Raw genomic sequence first — 25,125 nt, 5'->3', positions numbered from 1 at the left:
CGCTCACAACACAATTCCTTGGAATAAGACTATTTTAATCCGTTGCATTTGCTTGATTTTTTTGTGGCTTGCTTGCAAAATGCTTTAGCATAAAGAAAAATATTTTGTAAGATGAGCTTTAGAGGTACGTTACTGTTTTATACAAGAAGATTTAAACCACTGCGATTCAAGGCCAATGATGGGGTTTTTTCCTATATGGTATTACAAAGGCAAACTTCTCAGCTAGTTTATTACAGCTCATCTGTAAAATAATTGCTTTTGATAGAAAAAATGTGCAGTGCTTATTTCTGCCTGGAAATGAACTATGGCCCCAGGCCAAAGCTTGTTATGTTAACGAGGATTCTTCCACAGACTTTACTATCTTAGAAGGAAATGCACAGTCAAGAGACTTGTTTTTCCAAACACCATGATCTAACCACTGGAGATAACACTTTCCAATGAGAGTTGAAAATACTATCAGGATAAGCAAAAATTGTGACCAGGTTGCATTATTCCTACTCAAAGGGAACAGAAACTCACTTCACAATAGCTCTGCTCAGTGCTTTTCACTGCAAAGCCTGTGGTCCTCACAGTTCTGCCAAGCATCCCACTGAAAGCCCTGTGTGCTCTGCATCTCACTGAGCCCAGCCTCTGCTCCTTCCCACATCTCCCTTTCCACCTACCCCCAGGGCGAAGCACTCCCCAGTTTGCCCTGTCCTCTGCACACATTTCGGGGCTCATCCAGAAGTCTTATTGCCCTCTCCCCTCAGCAGAGCCCTCTGCCACTGGGAAGATGAAAGTGGATCCTAATAAGCAGATTTATCCGTAAAATAGCAAGCAGTCAACGGGCCACACAGCCCACACTTCAAAGGGCAACACACTTCTTCAGTCTCCAATCTGGTAGAAAGGACTGTGTGCAATAAACATCAGATAACTGAAGCTTGAAATGAGCTCTTTGTATTTTCACTGTTGCTTTTTATTAAATGTGGGATAACATATCTTTTATTACCTCCACTGAAGCAATTCATTTGTACCCACAATGGCTTTGGGTAAAGACCCAACTTCGTTTTCACCTTGACTAAGCCTTTCCACCCCTTACACCCCCGCTTCACTGTTGCTTTTTGTGCCAAATGAATGAATGCTCACTCAGGCTTCAAAGTACATGGCAGTTTAAAAGGACTTGTTTGTTAAGATCTCCCAGCCGTGTGCTGGGGAATTCCTCACAAAAGCAGATCTCCCCTCAGGGATTATTTGCTACCTTTGAAGACCGTTTGCCAGCGTGGTTGCTTTTTATTTGAAGAGGTATTTCAGCCTTGTGAAATGACAGAGTGTATTACACGTTATGGACAGTTTCGTTGAAACAGCTTTACAGGCCAAGTATCTGAATGCTGATTTGCTGATATCTGAATTCCATGTACGGTTTTTTTCATCCATCCCAGTCCTTTGCAAAGCAGCTGGAGAGAGGAACCAACTACCCCTGAAGCTGAGAGAAATCTAAGGACTCAGTGTGTCAGTCCAGTACCAATTCTGATGTTGGTAACATTGCTGTTTGCCCCCAGGGCTCTACCTTTTCTGCTGGGGCATGCAGCATATGGGCACCAATATCTTGCTTCTGCCATCACCAAGCCTCAGTGCACCCAGCATCAGAGGCAAACCTCTCACCATCACACAGGGTGCATCACAAGGGTCTCTTTCCCCATTGAAAAAGGTGCCTCCACTGCCTTAAGCACCCAGCTCCCACAGAGACTTCCCACAGCCACTGCTGCACAGAGCCACATCCTAAAGGAAACCCCCATTGGTTTGCTCTCACAGCACTCCCACATCCCATAGGCTTTCACAGTGCTTTCTCTTGCAGTGCCTTTGTTTTCCCTGGATGTATCTGTATGTCTGACTTCGGGATCTGGATTTTATTAGGTAACCGAGTGCCTAGAAATCAGCCACTGCAATACCAAAAGCCCTTTGGGCTTAGCCCAAAGCAACACGCCTAATGACACCCAGCAGCTGTAGCTAAGCCAAGAAATATCCAACTGTGCTTGAAGGACCCACTCCTGAACCAAACAATCTCCTTTCTAAAGATGTATGGAGCACTTTTCTGAACAAGACACAGATGCATCCTGTCTTCTCAGCACTGAGCATGTACATGTCTTTCTGACTCCAAACTGGGTTTTAGGAGTGCTGAGAAGTTCTGCAAACTGACCAGCAAAGTCTGAGTCCAAGAAGGCTCCCAACCTGATGGCTTTAAAGCTCAAAACATGATAATTAGGGGCTAGTACAGTGTAACCAGGTAAGAGAAAAGATGGACAGCAAAGGACAGCCCAAGTGACATTCTCTGAGTGCAGCCAGTGTCCCCCTTTGCTGAGTTTACTTATGTGTTAAGAGTGTGTAAATGTTCTCCATAACACATATAACACTCTCCTCTAAAAAGAGAGACAGGAGGGGGGAAAAAAAGACAGAGAACATATGCCAAATAAACCCCACTGAAAAAAAGATAGATTTGATTGTAAACACATGAGCTTAGCATTTATTTTTAAATCAGTAAGTTTAAGAATTAGTTCTGGGCACGTGCTGTAAAACAACATACAATTTCTCTTTTTTTTTTTTTTTTAATTCCATAACTAGGATAATGAAAAAGCTGCACAGAACAGCTATAACTGGACCCACGTTCATTAATCATTCCTCTAAACCATTGCCCTAGTTGTCTTAACTTCCTTTTTAGAAATTCACCAACTAGACCAAAACATATTTCTGAGGCCAAACTGGAACAAATCGAAGGACTTGTCCCATGCAGTAATCCTGTAGTGGAAAACTGCTTTGTCCCATATGCAGAGCTGTTACCCAAATATTGCCAAACTGAAGTTTCAGTTCAAATTGTTTGCGTATGTTCAACTGGAAAAGCATATGAGGAACAGCCTGAATTAGCTGTGCTTGCTGCAACTCATGGGGCAGTGCAGGTATGTGAGGCCTGTCACAGTACAGATGACAGATATTTGCCTTCAAAAAGCTGCACCTTTAAGTGAAGGGTAGAAACCACAACCAGTTTCAGAGGAACAGCATTATACTTATGCCTAAAAAACCCCCATAGGTCTTGGCAGAACAAAGCTCAGAGACTAAGGACCAAAAAAACAGCCCCTATAACAATAATGTGAAATTCATTATTTCACAGGCACTACGATGTAAAAAGTAATGTTTCAGTGCTATTACTGGATGTTATATTGTGAGATGAGAAGTTCAAAACCAGAAAGAAACAGTGAAAATGAAAAAGCTAGCAATTTCCAACAAGAAGGAAGTGAAATAGTGGATAAAGACCTGCCTTGGTTGTTAATAATGATTAATGCCTGTTAATGAATGGCTGCATAAGGTGGCAAGACCCTGGGCTGACAAAGCATTCTGGACCTTACATTCACACAAGTCTGAGAGACACCAGAAAGCCAACAGACATCCCAGCACCCTGGGAAACTCGCTGGGAAGAAGTGCAGCACATCCCAGAAGGAGCTTCTACACATTCATAAATTCTAACTGAATGTAAAACATCCAGGAAAGAGACCTCAGAGATGCAAGGAATCCAGCGAAAACATCTGTTCACTGCACAGGAAGATGGGTACATAGCCAAGAAAATATTACACTGCCTCAAGAAAGATAAACTAGTAGTGTTAATACTGTAGCAATAGACTTGAACCTCTAAAAATAATAAAAGCTAACTCGTGTAGAGAAAGTCATGATTCAACTGTGTGTACTGGGATGTGCTCCTGAGGTTTTTGGAAAACATGGTCTGCAGCGGGAGATTTATCCTTTATAATCACAAGAGAGAATGGCCACATGAGACAGAGACCTCTGATATCTGGGTACCTGGCGAGACTTGTTCTCAAAGTCCCTGTAGGCACATCAGCCCACACCTATGGCACTCAGGATAACACGGATTGGGAGTAACAACCCCCTGCCAAAGTCAGTGTTCGGCATCAGCAGAACTTAAAAGATGTGCTCTACAGCTTGAAAAACACACATTTTTTGCCTATGATGTCAAAGGCTTCTGAGAAAGTGAGAGGCTCTGTAAGAGCAGGACTGGTTTAAATCTTAGAAAAGACAAAGAGAAAAAAAGCACAAAGAGTAAAAGAGCTTTGGCACCAGACTATAGGTATCCATCGTCTTAAAAACACCCAGCCTGGCAAGCAAGCATCCGTGCTGACAGTGGGAAAATAACACCACTCGTAGCAGCTGCTGAACTCATTAGCATCCAGCCTGTGTCTCCTCTCACAGGCACCCCAAGGACATCCCAGAAAGCACAGACATAAGCCCTTTTCTCAGCCTCTCACCCAGATGACGCCCACAGTTTACAGATACCCAAGCTAAATAGTTATCTGAGGAGTAATTTACCCACATTTTGGCTAAAAAGCACACATCTGCTTAGCATGCCTCATAGGCTTTACCTTTGCTTTTCAGGAACAGCCTCTCCATTAGTACTTGTTGAAAACTGTAATTTGTATTGCATGTCACATCACAAAGAGATAAGAAGTCTTCATTTCACCAGCTCTTCCTTTTCCTACAGTTTATCAGTAAATCCCATGATCCCTGTTCTGTGTAAATAAGTCACCTAAGGAAAATGCCTGTAGCAGAGTCTACATCTCCAGAGAGACCACAGCACTTGGAGGCTCGCCTCCTCTCTGCAAACCTCTATGTGCATTTGTCCTGGGGCAGGGGGGCCCTTGCACACCCAGCAACTGTCAGCCTGCCTCTCTGGGAACCTGACAAAGGCCAGGAGCCCCCACGGTTCCTGATATACTAGCCTAGGGAAAGATGACTGAAGAGCTGCTCCTTGGAATCAGCAACGTCAGATCCACCACCAGGAACGAGAACCAGGCAAGCTGCAAGTTACCTGTGGGCCGTGTTTTGGATTAAGGGGAGGTAAGAATGAGTTTGATGCCTAAACCAAGCAATGAAACGGTTTCTTGGGGCCTCTGAAAAGAGCCTGGTCAGGAGGTGCTTGCCTTCAGAGCTAGACCTACCTGGGGAGCTGGGCCACAGCCATGGCCACACAGGCAGCACTGCCCAAAGGCTGGTAATCAAGCCCTGCAGCTGGGCCACTGGCACATGAAATAGTTTTCCACGTCAGCCCAAAGTATCTGAGGCACTTCTGGAGATCAATTACAGGTTACAGCTCTTGCATGGAATGTACCTGTACATCATTTCAGTGGTGCAAGGTGGCCACAGCAAGCCTGCAAATCTGGCACAAATCCCTAACAGTGTCATAGCAGGCAGCTATGGAGGTTTTGGGAGTCAAAGCAGTGCTCAGCTGTCCCTGTGTGAGGCCTCAATATTTGCAGGTGTAGATCCACTGATGCTAAATCTGACCACGATTCCTCCCTGCTTCTACAAGCAGGCAGTCTCCTCAAGAATTTCTTTCCTAATTGACTACAAATGAAGAACTTTTTACTTAATGGAAAATATATTTTAAGATATGTTTGTCCCAGAAGTCAGATTTAAGCAACATGAGGGATTACAGACACAGACTTTATAGAAGAAATTCTTGTGCATTTATTTGTGACCAAATAAATGTCCATAAAACATATTGGAGTCTGCCAAGCTGAAAACCCTCAAAAACCCCCTCAAAATGCACTGCCTATACCATCTGATATTACACCACAAGCATATTACAAGAAGAAGAGAAGCATCAGATGAAGCTACTGAGAACCAGGTAGAAATAAAATAAATGTTAAGTTTTACCCACACAATGACTGTTTGAACTGTGGAGCTGCTTGCCAAGGGATGATAGAGTTTTGCCTGTCAAAGGGGAAACTGACAAAGTCACAGAAGAGAAATCCGTTATTTTCACTGATTGTATAGAAACTGTTTCTTGCTCTGTGAGTCCCTAAGTTGAAAATACTTGAAAATTAGGGGGAAACTACAGGAGATTATTTAGGACAGTGACTTTAGCTCCTTATGAAGATGACATACTGGGACTCGTGAATCATCAGCATCACCCAGCTCAATGACTCTGGTGGTTTTCAGGTGGTGCTTTAGGCTGTGGCATTGCAATTTGGTGCACGACAGCTGCCACAAGTGCTGAGATAGTAAGCATTAACATTGAACAGGGCTGTATGGAGCAGCTGCACCCTGCTCGCCCTGGCCCCCTGAGTAACCACATACACATTTACCTTGGTGAGGGGAAGGTTCACCAGCAAAGAGGCACAGATCGTTTCTGTGCATAAAAACCAAAGAACCTGCTTGAGTTAAGCAAGTAAAAGCATCTTTACCTGATATGACAATTTCTACAGATTCCACAGCTGTAGCCAATGTCCTCGCTAAGTGGTTTCTTCTACTCTTGGAGACACCTCTGCTGTCCTCATTAGCGTGAAATGCAGTGAGCCTCCACCTCTGCAATTTGCAAAGGATTGGCTTTCCTGGGGTTAGTAAGCCCCAATAGTGTCATACTTTTTAGTAATGGTTTGCACTGCAGTTTTGTTTCATCAATTGCCTCATAAAAAGAGGATCATCCTCCAAAAGGTGTCCCTGGAAAAGGCGGGGACACAGGGCTATGATACTGACCCTGCATGGCCAAATCATACAGAGAAATAGTTAAACTCAGGACCTAAACTAATCCCAGGGACCAGCTGCAGCTGCAGGTCTAAAAGACTTTCTGCTGGCACAATGACAATACCATTATCTGGGAAAAGCACAATTGTATTATGTGGCATAGAAACATCTATAATGAGTTGACAAGAGGCTTGCAGGCAACCAATATTTTCTGCCACAGAGTAACCCATCCCTCTATCACTTTCACAGAAATCTGATCACAGTTCTGAATGTTTCCCCAACCCATGTTATGGGGTACCAGTGATGACCGGGCTCAAGCCATGGTCATTTCACAAAACCAAGTGTGTAGTTAGCTAAAAAAAGGTTAATTGTCTACAAACTCACTAAACTACAAAGTACAATACTTAGTTGCATAATGTGGGCCAGCTCAATGTTGTTTTAATCTTAAAATAACAGAACGTCTAAGGTCTTGCACTTTTTTCAGCGTCACAGGGAGCACAGGGAGGTGATTCGAACTGTGAGCTAAAGTGGAGGGGATAGGTGACAAACAACAGTTTTGACAAATCCAAGATGAAATGTTGCCTTTTCTTTCCTCCCCACCATAATGTGATATTTTGACAGCTGAACGTGTCTTGCTCTCCCAAGAGATGCAAAGATACAGATCGGGACTTGACATCACCAATTGCATCAACAAAGAGCAAAAAACAGCTGCACACAGAGCCTGCTTCAGCTATTGCAATCCAAGTGCTCTGTTACGGAAAACAGTGAAACTCCTAAAATATAGGTTAAAATCACAGTGGAAAGAGAGGTTGCAAATTTCAGTCTATTCAGAGACTTGGCTTGCGATTGTACAACCTGGTGTGCAAGGTCTGTCCTTGGCAGAGCAGCCCAGCAACCCCCTCCCTCCTGAGGTATTGCAATTCTCCTATTATTTATCACAAAAAGCCTAATAGAGGCTTCCTCTCTGCAGGAACACCTGCCTCCCTGCAGGCCATGAGTAGAGCTGTGTGCCTTGCCAGTGGCCCCAAGAAGACAGTTTTTCTGAGTCTGGAAGAGAAGCTATTGTGGAGAAATCTACTCCCTTGGAGAAAAGGAGGAATTTGGAGATAACACCAGAGGAGGATATAAACAATGGACACCCAACAGACTCACATACACAGCGGGAAATGCCCTGACACAACAGGAAAATGTACAAGGCACATTAAAATGCCCACCCAGGTTTGACAACACTGCAGACAGTCTCCTCTTCTTTATCCTCTAGAGTCAAATACAAAACAAAGGTTTATTTTTTTAAAGATTAAGACCAGAGACAGTGGGATTATATGAAAGATTTGACAAAGTGTATAATGGATATACTCAGCATGCAAACAGGTTTGGGTGAGTGCCAAAGGCTCAGGTCACATAAAATGCATTGTTTCTTCCTCTTTTCTCTCCCCCCCGCCCCTGCTTTTAAAGTCTTTAGAAATAGTCATTGTTGCTTACAAACTAATTTTTTTATTATTTTTAGATAACAAAACTTGGGCAGCACTGAAGATTCAATTATTGCATGACAATCAGAAGGCTGAAATTTAAAATGCTTCTGATAGTAAGAATGAATTAATTAAATATGAACTTCTGCTATTTGGGATTAAGGGAGAATATTTATTGGTATAAAGTTCAGTGACACAAATTGTAGCAAGTTCATCCAGCATCCAGAATGCCCTCTGGCATTGGTGTACAATGTGCTAAATGTATATAAATACACACACACATACAGGTCTTCCTTAAATGTATATTGGTAAGCTTAGGAGCTTCCGCAATGAGCTATATTGCTTTGCCATCCCAAAGGTAATGTTCACATTTATGCTAAAAATTGGAATGAACTAAGTTATCCCACACTGCTCATTTCAGAACTGGGATAAGGAGGGTAGAATAGGATGTGCATCATTTAGGGGAAAATTCACAAAGCTCCAGGACTCTGCTGTAGCCGGTGAATTTCAGTGTGCTCCCTGCTACACTGCACTTGCAGGTGATGTTGGAAGAACAGGTTTGCTTGTGAACACATTAAAAAAAAAAAAAAAAAAAATCACTGTTTTCTACTGTTTTCTTTTTAAAGGCACAAACCTATGACTCCATGGGCCAATGGCAGCAGTGACACTCTGGGCACAGCCTCCCTGGCAGCCTTGCTTCTTGCAGGGGATTCTCTGTGCCCATTACAGTGTTCCCCCAGCCCAAACAAAGGCCACTCCATTAGCCATGTTAGAGACCTCTCTGACTTAAAAATAAAACAAAGGAAAATTAAGGGGGAAAATCCAACAAACCCAACAACAAAATGGCAAAATCTGTTCCTCAAACCAGTTGTTAGTGTGAGCCTAAAGCTGCCATGCAGGCAGAGTTGAGGCACTGTGAGGAAGGCATGAGTACTCGGAGATGGGAAGACATGAGAAAGCTGTAGTACCACCAAGTACTCTATGTCATGAAACTGCAGTTGAAATTGCTTGAAAAACACCCATTTGTAGAGGCAGAACAACAAGCAGGCCATTTGTAATGCAACACTTATGATGATGACATCCATGATGGAATTAGCCTTTGTCTAGCAATGAGTGAGGCCATTATGTGTGTCACATCAAGCAGATCCAAGAAGAACTATAGAAAAGGAAGTGATCTTCACCCACAGTTTCTCTTTGGACCCTAAACCTTGGCAGAGCCTCATAGGTTTCACCTGTCTCCAGGAATCCATTAGCGCCGAGCAGAGCTCACAATCTTTTCTTGCTGTTTAAGTTTCCCATTGAACTGGGATGAGAGAGGCTCATTCACACCCTCACAGCAGCAACCATGAAACTGCCTTGAATGACACAGAGATAGCATCTCTGGGTACTGCCAACCCTGAAGTAGCATGTAGAATGAATGATTAGGGATACCGCCTGCAGCATGCACTGAGATTCTGCACAGCGAGGGGGTTACTTCACTTATGTTTTTGGCTTCGAGGTTCACCTTCTTGAGTCTCTGCAGATATCAGCTCAAAGATAACTAAAAACAACAACAAAAAAATCCATCCCTTTCCTCCTCTAAGCAGAGCCTTTCCACAGGACAGAAGGGTATCAGTAGCTCAGGTGTTAAGCAAAGCATCAGACACAAGATTCCCAATGAAACTGCAGCATTGTGCAACTCTGCCACAGCAGCCAAGAGTTCCTATTGATATCTACACAGGTTAAGAACACTGTGCTGGCCTTTCTCTATCCAGTAAACTCTCCAGCTGTTTGATTCAAAGCTTCCCTCATCCTCCAGGAATCTAGATGCAGCTTTCAGCATCATCCCAGCTCCAATTATTTTTAAAACCCCTCTGTGCACTTAAAATGACGTGATAATTAAGATTAGAAAACAACAATCAATCTAGAGTTTGATAATAACACTGAAAGTCTAAGAAAGAAAAATAAGATTGGTTTTAATTGTGCAACCCATCTGTAGAATGAATTTGTTACAGACAATCTGTGTAGGAATCTTTTAAGTAAGCCAAGAAGTTTAGAAAGGATAAAAGGAATGTGCTAGTGAATCCAAACTATTAAAAGAAATTTCAGAGCATTTTGCCATTTTTATGCGTAACAGTTTGGCTCTTCAAATCTTTCATGTTTTTTTACGAGGTATACTTTATCTTCAAGTTACTTGGAAACCAAATTAGACTGTCACCTCGCTAAGTACATACATGTGTTCTCCAAATGCCCAGAAAGATGAAATACTGTAAAACAAAGACTACTCTGGAAATTAACAGTCACAAGAGCAGCATAAATAACCAGTGATGATAAGACATAGGTAGGTCAAAACAAAAGCCCATCTATTCAAGTCCTGTCTTCAGTAATAGCTTAGAGAAAGGGTGTTAAAAATGGTCAGGCAGCACATGGTTTTCCTCCTGCATCCCTCTCCTCTTCCAGCAATAAGGAGGTGGCATCCCAACAAGATGGAATCCACAACAGTCTAACAGCTGTCACTGGAGCTGTCTTTTGTCATAGGGGTGTTTTAAGATGACAACAAGTGTAGAGTTGTGGCATCCCAGTGAGCTCTTCTCCAGCCTGACACGCAGCCCATGGGACACTGCACCCCTGTCTGTCTAAAGGACTCAAAACTGCCCTTATGGTCAATGGAAAGACAACTTATGTGGCCCGTAATGAACCTGTAATCCATGCCTGATCACGTTGGAAAGCTGATCCTCAGTGGGTCAAGCACCTGTCCAGCTCCTCACTTGCTTGGGTAAGGAGTTTGTCAAATGTTCCCCACTCCATTCCAGAAGAGTCAGACTCCTGTCAGCCACCATAGACCCCAAAAATTAGGTAAACAGACTTAATTTGCATTTGAAGATCTTGTCTTCACCAACACCAGAGAGACTCATCTGATTTTACACACTGCCATTACAACTTCGAAAGTCGTGTAGCTTTCTCTGCCCCAGGGTTTATTCAATATTTGAACTGACCAGGACAATGAGGCAGACAATAGCTTTTTCAAAGGCACTCAGTCATGTAAATGCCTCAACTATTTTTGGCAAATGATAGATCCTTTAAAAACTGTAAAAAAAAAATCACACAGTAATTATTATTATTATTCACAAAATATTTACTTTTTTTTTCTTTTAACAATGCTACACTCAGGGGTTACAGGAAAAGCTCAAACAAAGGCTTTGGTGAACTAACAAAGCTACTTTGAAATCTTGGAAAGACCTCAAGTTTCTTAATAGTCTCATCCAGGACTTGGAACTAAAGTGCAGATGCAAAGGTATGCTATGTCAGGGGGCAAAGTGCCTCTTGTAGGGATGCCTCTCCAAGGGCTGGACTAGATGATCTCTAAAGGTCCCTTCCAACCCCTACTGTTCTATGATTCTATGATTCTCTCCTGAGCTGGGAATCTGTATTCTCTGCTACCTATTTCTCCCGCCTCTGGTACTCCATACTGTATTCCTCCTTTATACCATGTTCCTAGTGATGTGATAGGACTATGTCACTATCACTCTCCATCCTTCTCATGAGATGTGTACATGAATCATATAACCCTGATGCACATATAATAGCTACAGTATGGTGGTGGTGAGGGGGACACATTTAATTCAGAGTGCATTAATTCAGGCTTTTGTAAGACACTCCTCATCCCTGGGGACTAACAACAGCTCAGGGCACAGGAAAGGAAGGAGACTGTCCATGAAGTCACACTGACAGAGATCAGAATGAGCATCACACGACCCTGGTCCACAGGGCAGATGAGGAGTGTCTGTGGTACTGGCATTGCTGCTCATCTGTGCCACATGAAGTGGACCTGGTGCAACAAGAGGTGCAGAAATGTGGCATTTTCTAAACACAGAATGTTTCCTTGTTAATTTTTTATTGAAACACTTCAAAAAAATCAAAATATGTTCTAACTTTTGGCATGATTCAAGCTGCTGTTAGAAAAGCCCATAACAGGCTATCCTCAGATAAGTTACATGACACTCTTCATTCCTCAGTGATGTACCTTGTCTTCAGGTCTGGGCATACATTTTGTTGTTTTCAGATCCAACTTCATAAAACATCCACAGGCTAACCAAGAGAACTTCAGTAAGCAGAATTTAAGTGTGTGTGCCATTGACTGCTTCAGGTTTAGGATTGTCTTCCTTCCTTCCTTCCTTCCTGACTACCTACCTACCTGCCTTCCTTCTTTCCTGCCTTCAATAATTATTTCACATTGTACCTTCATGGGAAAACTTTTCAGTTGCAGAAATTTAGCAAAATAATTCCCCTTTACTATGGACTGCAATTTACAAAAGTCCTCGGTGTATATCCGTGTTTAAAGGAAGGGTGAAATGGTGAAGAAGCTGGAAAGCAGAACATCTGACATCTGCTGTGATCGCTTGGGAAGTGTCTCTATGCAAAAGCCTGAGAGCACAGTCTGATTTTAAGAAATCTTTCCAGTGTTGAATGATTTTATCTACACTGAATGACATCTTTGCTGGCAGAGTTTGTGTCACCTGGAAGTCAAGAGACTGGGACATAAACATCAGCAGTCAAAACCCTGAAAACTGATCAAAGCAAAGCACTAGCCATGCGCATGGCATCTCTGAATTGCCAAACCACTGCTGGCAGGGTGTCCTTCTGTCTCAGGCTTTGCTAATAAGCTTTGCCTTCCTGGGTCCTAACCTCAGTGATTGCCTTCTCATGGGAATTGCTTTTACTTCAGAGGTTTAGGGTAGAGCTGCAGACAGGCCAGAGACTCCGTCTCTGCATTGGCACCAGCTCTGGTGCTGTAACAAACCCCCAAAAAACAAACGGACCCCCAAAGGGCTTGCTGGCCACAGACATCTCACAGTCTTTAGCACGGAGCCTATGCAATAGGAACCAAAATCCTGCAGCCTCTATTAAGCATGGCTCATTCATTCCCTACTGTAGCCCACACATCAGCAGAGAGGGACAAACTGCAACACTGTGTGAGCATGGAGTGTACTACACACATACCTTGGGACTGTGCTTGATCTCAACAACGAGTCTTATGAAACAAAATGGAAAAAGTTGTCCAGTATTAGCTTGAACAATTAAATTCCCTTCCTATTTAGTGCTTCTCCTCCCTACAGTGGGGTTTGGGATGCTTTTCTAGACATTTACATTACTTGCTATTTACTTGGAAAATCACAGACTAAAAAAGACCTAAAAGAATAATAAAAATCAGTGTTGCATGATCAATCATTGAAATCATGCACAGTGGGATGGAGAAGTGTTTGCAATGCACTGCTCTGATAACTGTGTCAAGGTTTACATACTCCTGCACCCAGGCAGACTAGTCACTTAGCTGATCTTGAAGTACAGTGAGAAAGACAACCAGATGGGCAGGTTTAAGTCTCCTTTTGAAGAATTTAGCCAGAGAATATGGGGCAGTGCTACACCTTTCCTCAGAGATCTGGCCTCCAGCTCTAAACCAGGTTGTGATGAAGAGGAAACACGGCTTGCACAGAGCAGCCACCCACTGAATATTTCAGGCAAAACATGCAAGCAATTAGTATGCATGAGAGCTCCTTCCTTTCTTTGCCGTTGTTGAAAAGAAAGTACTTTGGAAATTCTGCAACTGAGTTTTAAAGGGGAAAAACAAGGGATAACTGCAGCCAAATGAACCCTGACAAATGTTGTTCCCCAGCACTATTAGATGTGAACAGATTACATATCTGCTTACAAGAGCACACAGGTTTGCTATTACACTTTAGAAGGCATCTCCATTAATAATTTCAAGTATTTGGAAAGGTTCGTGCACTCTGGCTGAGGAATTTTTGATTAGGTGGAAGATTTGATTTTTTTCCTGAGCCAAGTATGTGCATTTGGCAGAATGACATGCACCTAGTATGATACTGGAACTATATTAACCTTGAGGCAATACATACCCAAGCTTTTCCTGCTAGAAATCCTGCTTGGGAAAAAAAAAGGAAAAGAGACATGAACGTAGAAGAGAAATGGTGTTATTTCAAGGGAGGAAAATAAAAGTTTTCATGAAGAGGATAAAGTGTGTCACTGTCCCAGCAAAGGAGGTCATAGGGCAACAGGTGGAATGAAAGCCTCCAGCAAAAACCTCTTCAGAGGTTTCTTCAGACAGGTTTAAATCATGCTGCTTTGCATCATGCTGGCCTTTGACTCCTGCTATCGCCTGCCCTGGGGCACTCGGCCACACAGGCTTTCTGAGTATGGGTTACGAGGCGTCTAAAGCATCCTGCTGAATGGAGAGCACGGCAGGGAAAGGATGATTAACTGCCTGGATAAGAAGTCTGATTAGCAAAACGTGCATCAAAAAGGCAACACAGATTGAGCCGCGCCAGAAGAGTCTTGTGGAAAATATATGATTTAAATAAGGAATGGAGCTAATTAGGCTTTTGGAGAATAATTATGGATCATATGACTTACTGAAAAGCGAAACACTTGTCAAATGTAGCTGGGATTTATTTAATCTTTTGTGATTAAATCCCCTTTATAATTCTAAGCTTTGGAATGACTCCCTCAGCACCAAAGCACAAATTAAACCCTCTAAATGGAGTTTAATTATACACTGATGGCTGTCTCCACTCCCACTAAATGCTGTTAAAAGCCTTTGGTGTAAAAACTTCTACTTAAACCACTACCAAATCAAAGCCTCTAGATTAGAGCTATTATTGATTTATTGTTATTTTGATGCATTGTCTTTTCATTGAGTATGAAATGTAAAAAAAATCCACCCCATAGCAGCAAATATTCTGTACTTACATCCTCTGCCCTGACACCATCAAATACACAGCCTATGGTAAATCAATAGGAAAAAGAGATTAAAACTCTCTCTGATGAGGTCAGACATACTGTGCTGTCCCACCACGTATAACAAAGATCAGGTTTTCATACTGAGCCTTTCTCTCAATGTCATATAAATTCTTGAAGAACTAGTTAAGTTTGGAGGCACAAAAGTGTTCACTTACCATCACTGAGAGACACCAAATCATCACAGCACGTGTGATAGTTGAGGTTTCTCCTAGAGCTTTGAACTCCCAAGAGGTCAGTAATCAAGAGCCAATCTCGCCCTCAATTAAAGAAGGAAAAAAATTCCACTGTTGTTCCTGATAAGCCAACCATAGTATTCCTGCCTAATTGCACAACTTCTGAAAGCATATGGGTTTTATTTTTTATTTACATGTGCAACCACTTTCCTAACCAAATTGTCAAGGCTTAAGATAATTGTCTCAGAAAATACTGGATCAATTAACTCATAGACCAAAGATAGGCCACAGGAGAGAAAAGTATGTAAGAAAATGGGTTTTAGGCATTCCTGATGGCTTAGGGTAGGCACTGAATAGGCTGTATTCCTTGCTGGAGTGTCACTTTACCAAGCAGCATCAGCACTAGAAGCTAAAAATGTCTTTAAATATGTAATGTGAATTTGCATGAGAAATAACACCCAAGAGATCACTAGTATGTGAGGATTTGTCTTCCACAGGAAACGTATTAGTAGACCGTGTAATGGGCATAATTTTGTCCAAAAATGGAAAGAATAACATCATTCACGTAAGACAAAATTGAGAAAAGCAGCGTTTGTGACAGAAGGATTATGGATCTATTTGTAGCCTCGATTAATTGTGTGGCATTAGCAAGCCCTTTGGGTAACAATGAAGCAGTTGGAAGTTGATGTTGCAGCTTCCAGTGTGACTGAAGACCTCACCAAATAGGTTTTTTTACCCAGTGTTGGCTAACATTTTCAGCACATTAAGCCCTCTTTTGTTTTCAGTTTGTATATTCATCTACTCTACAGTCACTGATGACTACTTCATTTCCTGTGGCTATATTTAAAGCCACGATGTTCTTGTTCACACAAAAATCTCCTCGTCAAGAACATAGCTCTGTATTATTCAGCATTACCAGGGAAAGAGATCAGAGTCTTGATGATGCCCAGGGAGGAGGTGTCCTGGCTTGTCTGGGACATGACCATATTTCCTATTGCACGTCTGTCAGTAGTCATTTATCACCACAAAACCAAACCCAGGTGTTACAAAACACTCCCTATGCTTCAGACATAAATAAATAATCAAACCACACATCCTTTAAACACCCATATTCAAAATACCACAGAGACTGTAAAAATACGGGGCCTACACTGTGAAAAAAAAAATACAGTTTCATGGAATACCTCGCATCTAGCAAAGCATATCTCTTATCTGGAGAAAATGTGGTTGCATTATTAACACTTGCATACAATGTCTTAGAACTTCACTAGCTCCCAATCTCCTTTAATTTACAACCAGGAACAGTGCTTGGCTGGCTGGGGATGTGCGCAGTGCAAGTAGAGAAACAGACTTTCTCCCCTGTTTCTGGGCATATAGTTCTGTGGAAACAGGAAGTTATGCTAAACAATTCTTCACTTAAAAACACTTAGAAAGAATATAACTTCAAGTCATGACTTTAGAGTTAACTAGCTTATACTTTCTCATCAATCGAAGATGTGTATAAGAGTGTTTAAAAGAGACGTGTGTAAAAACAGTGCTTAAGAGGCAAATACAAAATGGTTCAAGGATGCTACTCTTGAGCACAATAGTTCCATGACCTTTAATAAGTTGATTTTTTATAGTTTAATGACGTTTACCTTTCTGTTGTTTGGGGCTTTTTTTTAGTAACTAACCTTTTTTCAGCCTCACGTGAAAAGAGAATGTATGAAATACATGCTTTAATACTAGACACTATATTAGCATTGTAAGCAATCACGTAGAAAGAGCTCTTTTCAGACTGGTAAAATGTAGATTGCAGTCTGGTGACTGCAGAAGGACCTATTCACACCTCCTGGTAAATATGAGGATAAAAGTTGCTTGTAGTTTCTGTGAGCTGGTTGATGCAATGTTTCTGTCTAATTTGACATTCCATCTTTTTTCACAGCGCAGATGTAAATTAATGGAAACTTTAAATAGGACTTCAACATTCTCTGTCATAACTACACGATCAAGCTCCTCTCTCTCTGACTGTTGCATGGACTCCAGACCTAGAGGGTTTGAAAGTGGAAAAACATGTTCTGTATTTGTGCTCTAAGAGAAGTGGAGAGTAGTCAGCTCTGAGAAATTTTAATTCAATGAATTGTGACTTTGACAAAACACATTCCTGTAGTTTTGTGTTGTTTGGAGCACAGTTTTCCATTAGTCAGATTTTAAGTGGTTGCCCGCATGTTCATTCAATATCTTGTTTGTTCTTGATAAAAGTTTGTAGTTTGGGAAATCACTTCCCAAGCACGAAAGTTTGGAACAATTTCTTCTCTGCTGGCAATTTAATTTAAGTCTTTAAAAAAAGAAGCCAGGCAGTCTTGAAAGGTAATTATCTCCTGCTGGGCATCTGCCATTAGCACAGAAATCAAAAATGAGCCTCTCAGCACTACCCGGAAGCTCATACAGAAACAAGCTTAAAAAAATACATTCGTGATATATTTCTTCTCTGTTGTTTAAAACATATTTTAGCAACACGGAGTTGTAATATTGGCATTTGTTTTAACTTTTTTTGTTTGTTTTTTTGCAGCCTGTCACACATAACTAAGTCTTTCCTCTGGAGAGGATCTCAGAAGCATGGGGATGTGGCGGCAGCAGAAAGCTAACGCGGTTGTCACTCATCTGCGGGCCACACTGGCTTCCCAGGGGATGCGGAAATCTCATTAAGCTGTGTGACGAAGGACAGCATACATGACTGTTTGTGACTTCCCTGACTGCAGGGCAATTCACACTGAGCTGCAGATGCACAGCTAGACCGTGGGTATGGAAAACTGCTTAATGCCATCAACGAGTGGGATGGTTTAGTGCTTTAGGACACGAATCGTTTGAAGACCATGACACTGTTAAAGGCAAGCAGAGCCATGAAACCAGCTCGAGCTCACAGTCTATCTCACATTTACTCGATTAAACGGTCATTAGGATTTCAAAAGCCACAGCAGATGAGCCATGCTGCTCTCATGAGGCTATGGGCCATTTACAAGAAATGCATGTTAGGGTCAATTTGAGGAATAAATCATAAACTAAGCAGAGAAAATGTGAGTCACGAGTTTTTACTGAGAAAACCATCATCTTTGCAGAGCCCCACTGAGACACCTGGCTGGTAGGAAAAGAGTGAGGGTGATTTTAGGGCTGTGCTCTGATGAGACCAATCTGCCTGAAAGGGTAGAATGGCCCTCGAAAGGATTTGCCTGGTAAGGGTTAATCCTTTCTAAGGAAGCCTGCCTGAAAGGGTTGGCTCCTTAAACAAAGCCCCTAACTTAAGCAAAAACATCCTGTATACACAACAATGATAAGGACACCAGATGTCTTGTAGCCACGGAACATATATCACAAAAATGTAGTAAACAGTACCATAAATTTTGTAGATAACATTTGATTGATTTGTAGCATATAGAAAATATACGTACTCATATTGTTTGTTAACCTATACTGATGACCTTTGCGATATGTACTGACTATAAAAAGAGCATAAGAAGAAGCAATAAACTGTCACTTGCCCTAAGAGCAGTGGTCCGCCTGTCCTTCATCGTCCTGGAAAGAGCTGGTCTCTGTCAAATGGTGCCGAAACCCGGGAAACTCGGTTGCCTTTGACCAGGGTGAGCTGCCTCCGAATCAACAGAACCGCGGTAAGGAAAAGGGGAAATAAAGGGGGGCAGAACTACTAGGAAGGTGTAAAATATAAGAAAGTAGAAATTTATCTCAGTAAAATAAAAACAAAAATCCCTTTTTTGTCTTAGATTTTCCGTTGACCAAGTCTGAGACTAAGTCTGGATCCAGCCGCACCTAAGCCCTTTCTATAAGGTGTCTTAGAAAGCAAGGGGGTCCAAACTGAACCTCGTGACTCAACGGTAGGGCTCCCTCATATTCAGCATTTACAATTTAAAATATGGGACATGTACATAGTACGGAAAGACAGCTGTTTGTAGCTATGGTTAAGACGTTGTTAAAAAGTCGAAATATATTTGTAACCACCAAGCAAGTGGGTGGATTTTTAGAATTTATAGACACTGTGTGTCCTTGGTTTCCGAATAAAGGCACTATTAACTTGGAAACCTGGAATAAGGTCGGTGAAAACATTAAAGGCTATTATGCTGCTAACGGCCCTGATAAGATCCCTATAGATGCTTTTCCTTTATGGATTTTAATTAAAGAATGTTTACAAGGTGATACTGAATATGATAAATGGCAACGACAAACACGTCCTCGATCTCGTTCAGCGGATTCAGGTTTAAAACCTTCTGCTCTTACTAATCCCGATTCACAACCCTCTGCTCCACCTGAATATCCATCAATAATCAATAATGAACAAAAAGATATTCAGGAATCTAAATTTAAAAATCCCTTTCTTATGTACTCAAATACGGGAGGTAAAAAATGCCGACCGTTAAAACAAAGCAAGAGCGCCTTGAGACCTATAGAATTATCTGAAGAATTATCCTCCGATGAGGAAGCTGAATTAGAAAAAGAAGCTGCTCAGTATCATAATGAAGATGATCAAGTGTTTGTTAATACGCCTTTTAAATTGAAGAAACAGCAAACACTTTTAAAAAAGGAACCTGTTGTTTTACCAGCAATAGAAGCTGGTAGACGTCCGCCCCCTCCTGACATATACCATCAAATATCACCTCACTCACCCTTACAGTTATCATTGCTACAAGCTAAACAACAAGGTGAAGATGTGAGTGGGTTTTCAAAAATATTGCATGCTTATCCTATAACATATGCTCCTCACCCTACTCAAGCCAATGTTAGAATTGCTACATATACATCCATTACATTTAAGAATCTTAAAGAATTGAAAACAGCTGCTGCTCAATATGGTGCAACTGCACCATATACTATTGCTATTCTAGAGACCATTGCAGCTGAAGTTCTTCCCCCATGGGACTGGAAAGGCTTAGCTAAAGCTACCTTAACGGGAGGAGAATATTTGTTATGGCTTACAGATTTTATGGATTCCTGTTATGATTATTCTCAAAAACCACACTTTCGCCAACAAGGAATTACTCATGAAATGTTAGCTGGCGCAGGACCGCATGTTGATCTGGCACAACAATTAACTTACCCTGCTGCGACATATGATGCCATTCGAGAAATTGGTTTGAAAGCCTGGAAAGGGCTACCTAGACATGGAACGTCTAGGGAAGAATTAACTAAAGTCCGACAGGGACCAGACGAACCTTATCATGATTTTGTATCTCGTTTGTTACAAACTTCATCTAGGCTCATACAAGACACCGATTCAGCTATGATTTTAGTTAAGGAATTAGCTTTTGAAAATGCTAATAATATCTGTCAATCCATATTAAGACCTTGGAAAAATAAATCAACATTAAACGACTATATCAGATTATGTTCTGATGTTAGCTCTGGGTATATTCAAGGCATAGTCACTGCTGCAGCACAACAGGGCAAACCTGTTGAGCAAGTTTTAGCTGCAATGCAATTTAAGAAAAACAGAAGGGTTGCAGGCCCTCCTGGTAGCTGTTTTCATTGCGGACAAATGGGGCATCAAGTACGTCAATGTCCTAATAAAAAGATTCCAAGTAATAATGGAAAAAATCCAGGTTTATGCCCAAAATGCAAAAAGGGTAATCATTGGGCTAATGAATGCCGATCTAAATATGATAAGAACGGCAATTCCTTACAGTCGGGAAACTTCTCAATGGGCTTGCCCCGGGCCCACCCAAACAAACAGGGGATGTATCCTGTGCAGGTGCAAACCTCAGAGCACCAGCTAAACAATCCATTTCACAACTCCACCGAGCCACCAGTCATAGTGCCGGACTGGACCTGTGTTCCTCCTCCCACTTCGTATTAACACCTGAAATGGGGGCACAAGCTATCCCAACAGGGATATATGGCCCATTACCTGCGGGAACATGCGGTTTGGTATTGGGACGAAGTAGTCTGAGCATGAAAGGATTGCGAGTTATACCAGGACTAATTGATTGTGATTATGAAGGAGAGTTAAAAGTTATGTTACAATCTGAAACTTCTGTCTTTAATCTACCTGCAGGAACAAAGATTGCACAGTTGCTTTTAATTCCTTATGTTTCATCTATAGGAAAAGCTGATTCCCACATTCGGGGAACAGGCGGTTTTGGATCTACTGACGTTTATCTTTTACAGCCCATCAATCATCAGAGACCTGAACTTCAGTTAACAATTGATGGTAAAAATTTTACAGGACTCTTGGACACCGGAGCAGATGTATCGGTAATGACTTTAAAACAATGGCCAAAAGAATGGCCTTTACAGCATGCTTCAGCTGATCTAAAAGGAATTGGAGTTGCAAATTTGCCTCTTCAAAGCTGTAAGTTGTTAAGTTGGACAGACAAAGAGGGACACTCTGGTACCATTCAACCATATGTACTAGAAAGCTTGCCTCTTAACCTCTGGGGCCGAGATATCTTGACACAAATGGGTGCATACCTTTATACGCCTAGCAGTTAATCTGATAAATTTATCAGTAACTATGTATGCAGATAAAATCTGTTGGAAATCAGATCATCCTGTTTGGGTTGATCAGTGGCCTCTAACTAAAGAAAAATTGCAAGCTGCTCGTCAATTAGTAGTGGAACAATTACAATTAGGTCATATAGAACCTTCCACATCACCATGGAACTCACCTATTTTTGTTATAAAAAAGAAATCGGGGAAATGGCGACTTCTCCAAGACTTGAGAGAAGTCAATAAAACAATGTGTACCATGGGAGCGTTACAACCTGGTCTACCCAGTCCTATTGCCATTCCTCAAAATTTTGAAAAAATAATTATTGACTTAAAAGATTGTTTTTACACTATCCCCTTACATCCAGATGACAAATGTCGATTTGCTTTTAGCATTCCATCCATAAATTTTAGTGAACCTATGGAACGCTACCAATGGAAAGTATTGCCTCAAGGAATGGCTAATAGTCCTACTCTTTGTCAAAAATTTGTTCATGAAAGTATAAAAGCGACTAGACAACAATTTCCTGATGTTCTTTGTATCCATTATATGGATGATATCCTTTTAGCAGCCTCATCTATCGATAAGTTGCAACATGCTTATGCTCATATTGAACAGATGTTAACTAAACATGGTTTGAAAATAGCACAAGAAAAGGTACAGAAATCATATCCTTTTCAATATTTGGGGTTTCAACTATATCCTAAATCTTTTATGCCACAAAAAATTGCCATACGAACAAATTCTTTAAAAACCTTGAATGATTTTCAAAAACTTTTGGGAGACATTAATTGGCTCAGATCTTTTCTTAAGTTAACGACAGCCGATTTGCATCCTCTTTTTAAAATACTTGAGGGAAACCCTGATCCTACCTCTCCTCGCAAGTTAACAGAAGAGGGAAAACAAGCTCTTCGATTGGTTGAAAAGGCCATAGAAAATGCTCAATTACAATATGCAGACATAACAAAGTCTTTCTTTTTATATATCTTGCCTACAGTAATGACTCCTACAGGAGTCTTGTATCAAGACGGTGTTCTGTGTTGGATACATGGATCTCACTCTGCAAAAGGAGTTCTTGTTTCATATCCTCAAAAGATAGCAGAACGAATTAAACAAGGACGAAAGTTATGTATTACTCATCTTGGGAAAGAACCGGCAGTAATTGGAATTCCATACACACCTGCTCAAATTACTTGGCTGATGGCCACTGTAGACGATTTTGCTGTAGCCTTAGCTGCTTTTCCTGGAGAAATAACACAAAAGTTCCCTTCTGATAAAATTCTTAGTTTTGCTACCTATCATTCTTTAGTTTTTCCTAGGGTCGTTAAAGGAGCCCCTATAACAGGAGCATTGACTGTTTTTACAGATGGATCATCTAATGGACAAGCAGTCCTGTATACTCCTACAGACCAATTTGTTTGGAAATTAGAGAATGTTTCTGCACAAATGACTGAATTATATGCAATTTATCAAGCACTGTTGAAATTTTCTGAGCCTTTGAATATCTATTCTGACAGTCGTTACATTGTCACTTCATTACAATTTTTAGAAACAGTTCCTGTCATAGCTTCTAAAGTTTCTTTTATACAACGATATTTTGGTCTGATTCAATCTCTCTTAATAATAAGAGATGCACCTCTTTTTGTAGGACACATTCGTAGTCACTCTAAATTACCTGGACCTTTGAGTCACGGCAACAATCAGGCTGATTTGTTAACTCGTTTTACTGTTGCTACTGTTGCAGAAGCCCAGCGTTTGCACTCTCTGCATCACTTACCTGCAGCTACTCTACAACGTATGTGCCATATCTCTCGAGAACAAGCTAGAGAAATTGTTCGAACATGTTCTTCGTGTGTTTCTTTTTTACCAATTCCTCATTATGGAGTTAATCCTCGAGGTCTTTTACCTAATGATCTCTGGCAGATGGATGTTACTCATTATCCTTCTTTTGGCCGCCTCTCTTATATCCATGTAACCCTTGATACCTTTTCTCATTTTGCAGTAGCCACTCCTTTGTCTGGAGAATCAACCGCACAAGTAATTTCACATTTGTTACACTGCTTTTCAATTTTAGGTATACCGAAGACTATCAAGACAGACAATGGCCCCGCATATACTAGTGCTAAATTTTCAAAATTTTGTGCTCATTTTTCTATAACACATAAAACAGGGATTCCTTATAATCCACAGGGTCAAGGCATGATTGAACGCTTTAACCTTACTCTGAAGACACAATTAAAGAAATTAAAAACGGGGACATGGGGGATTAAGGACACTCCTTTGTCTTTGTTAAATCATGCTCTTTTTGTTTTAAACTTTTTTACTCTCGATGCAGCTGGCCTTTCAGCTGCTGATCGTCATTGGCAATCCCCAGCTCAGCAGAAACCTGCAGTATTATGGAAAGATCCTATTGATGGATCCACGAGAGGCCCTGACCCGGTTCTATTATGGGGTAGAGGGTATGTTTGTATTTTCCCAACAGATGAGCCTGTACCTCGTTGGATTCCAGAACGCTGTGTTCGACATGCCAAAAACGAAAATAGGCAAGCTCCGAAAGAGGTTTCAACACCTGATGCTGATACCACAACAACCTCGACCACAACAACATGATTTTAACTATTGGTCATCATTACAGATCTTTGCTTATTGGCTTAGCATAATATGGAATAATGCCAACTCTTCAATTAACTTAAAACAATTGCATGGAGAAATTCTCTCTCTACAAAATACAGAAAAATTGCAGTTGCCTCTCGCCCAACGTGCTCATGATTTTGTTAGTGTTTTAAAAGCTTCTTTTCCATCCTTATCTTCATTTTATAAAGGAATCTATTGCCTTATAGGAGCAACTTTATGCATAATTGTCCTAGTTGTAGTATTACCTTGCATATTTCGTTTAATGTATGATATGATAAAACAAACGAGTATAAAAACTAAAAAATTACAATTAATGGCTACACAACACGTTCCCGCTACAATACATACTGAATAAAAAGAAAAAAGGGTGAAATGATGAGACCAATCTGCCTGAAAGGGTAGAATGGCCCTCGAAAGGATTTGCCTGGTAAGGGTTAATCCTTTCTAAGGAAGCCTGCCTGAAAGGGTTGGCTCCTTAAACAAAGCCCCTAACTTAAGCAAAAACATCCTGTATACACAACAATGATAAGGACACCAGATGTCTTGTAGCCACGGAACATATATCACAAAAATGTAGTAAACAGTACCATAAATTTTGTAGATAACATTTGATTGATTTGTAGCATATAGAAAATATACGTACTCATATTGTTTGTTAACCTATACTGATGACCTTTGCGATATGTACTGACTATAAAAAGAGCATAAGAAGAAGCAATAAACTGTCACTTGCCCTAAGAGCAGTGGTCCGCCTGTCCTTCATCGTCCTGGAAAGAGCTGGTCTCTGTCAGTGCTCCATGCCACAGGCCACCATGAGCACAGCAATTCGATGTGCCCTGTGCATAGGAGGCATTCAACTCCTCACCACTCCAGGTTTTATGACAAAGCCATCCAAAAGGTAAACAGCACCAACAGGCACATCTGATGCTTGGCAGAAAGGAAAAGGTCCCCTTGGTCTATGAGCATTTGCCTCTCCAAAATCAATGCATAACTGTTCTTGGATTATGGATTATGTGACATACAGCATTGTCAAAAAACACCAATAACACAGGTGTTAAAGTTGTTAAAAAAC

At 41.2% G+C, this 25,125-nt stretch overlaps 2 protein-coding genes across 2 annotated transcripts in view; one reads left to right on the top strand and one right to left on the bottom strand.

Moving 5' to 3' along the window:
- Nucleotides 1–25,125, bottom strand: part of CCBE1 (collagen and calcium binding EGF domains 1) — a 106,969-nt gene that overhangs the window by 61,929 nt on the left and 19,915 nt on the right. The window lies entirely within an intron of this gene.
- On the top strand, nucleotides 18,601–20,871 carry LOC133628773 (endogenous retrovirus group K member 5 Gag polyprotein-like). The gene has a single exon (XM_062017921.1). It carries the CDS (start codon nucleotides 18,852–18,854, stop codon nucleotides 20,784–20,786), a length of 1,935 nt encoding a protein of 644 aa, XP_061873905.1. The 5' UTR covers nucleotides 18,601–18,851; the 3' UTR covers nucleotides 20,787–20,871.

The sequence above is a fragment of the Colius striatus genome, chromosome Z (genome assembly GCF_028858725.1).
Source record: "Colius striatus isolate bColStr4 chromosome Z, bColStr4.1.hap1, whole genome shotgun sequence".
Taxonomy (NCBI): Eukaryota; Metazoa; Chordata; class Aves; order Coliiformes; family Coliidae; genus Colius; species Colius striatus.
The sequence above is the reverse complement of the archived record's forward strand: the minus strand, read 5'-3'. Positions and strand labels throughout refer to the sequence as shown.

Coding starts and splice junctions, on each gene's coding strand:
- LOC133628773 (XM_062017921.1), top strand. CDS start 18,852: ATGGGACATGTACATAGTACGGAAAGACAGCTGTTTGTAGCTATGGTT.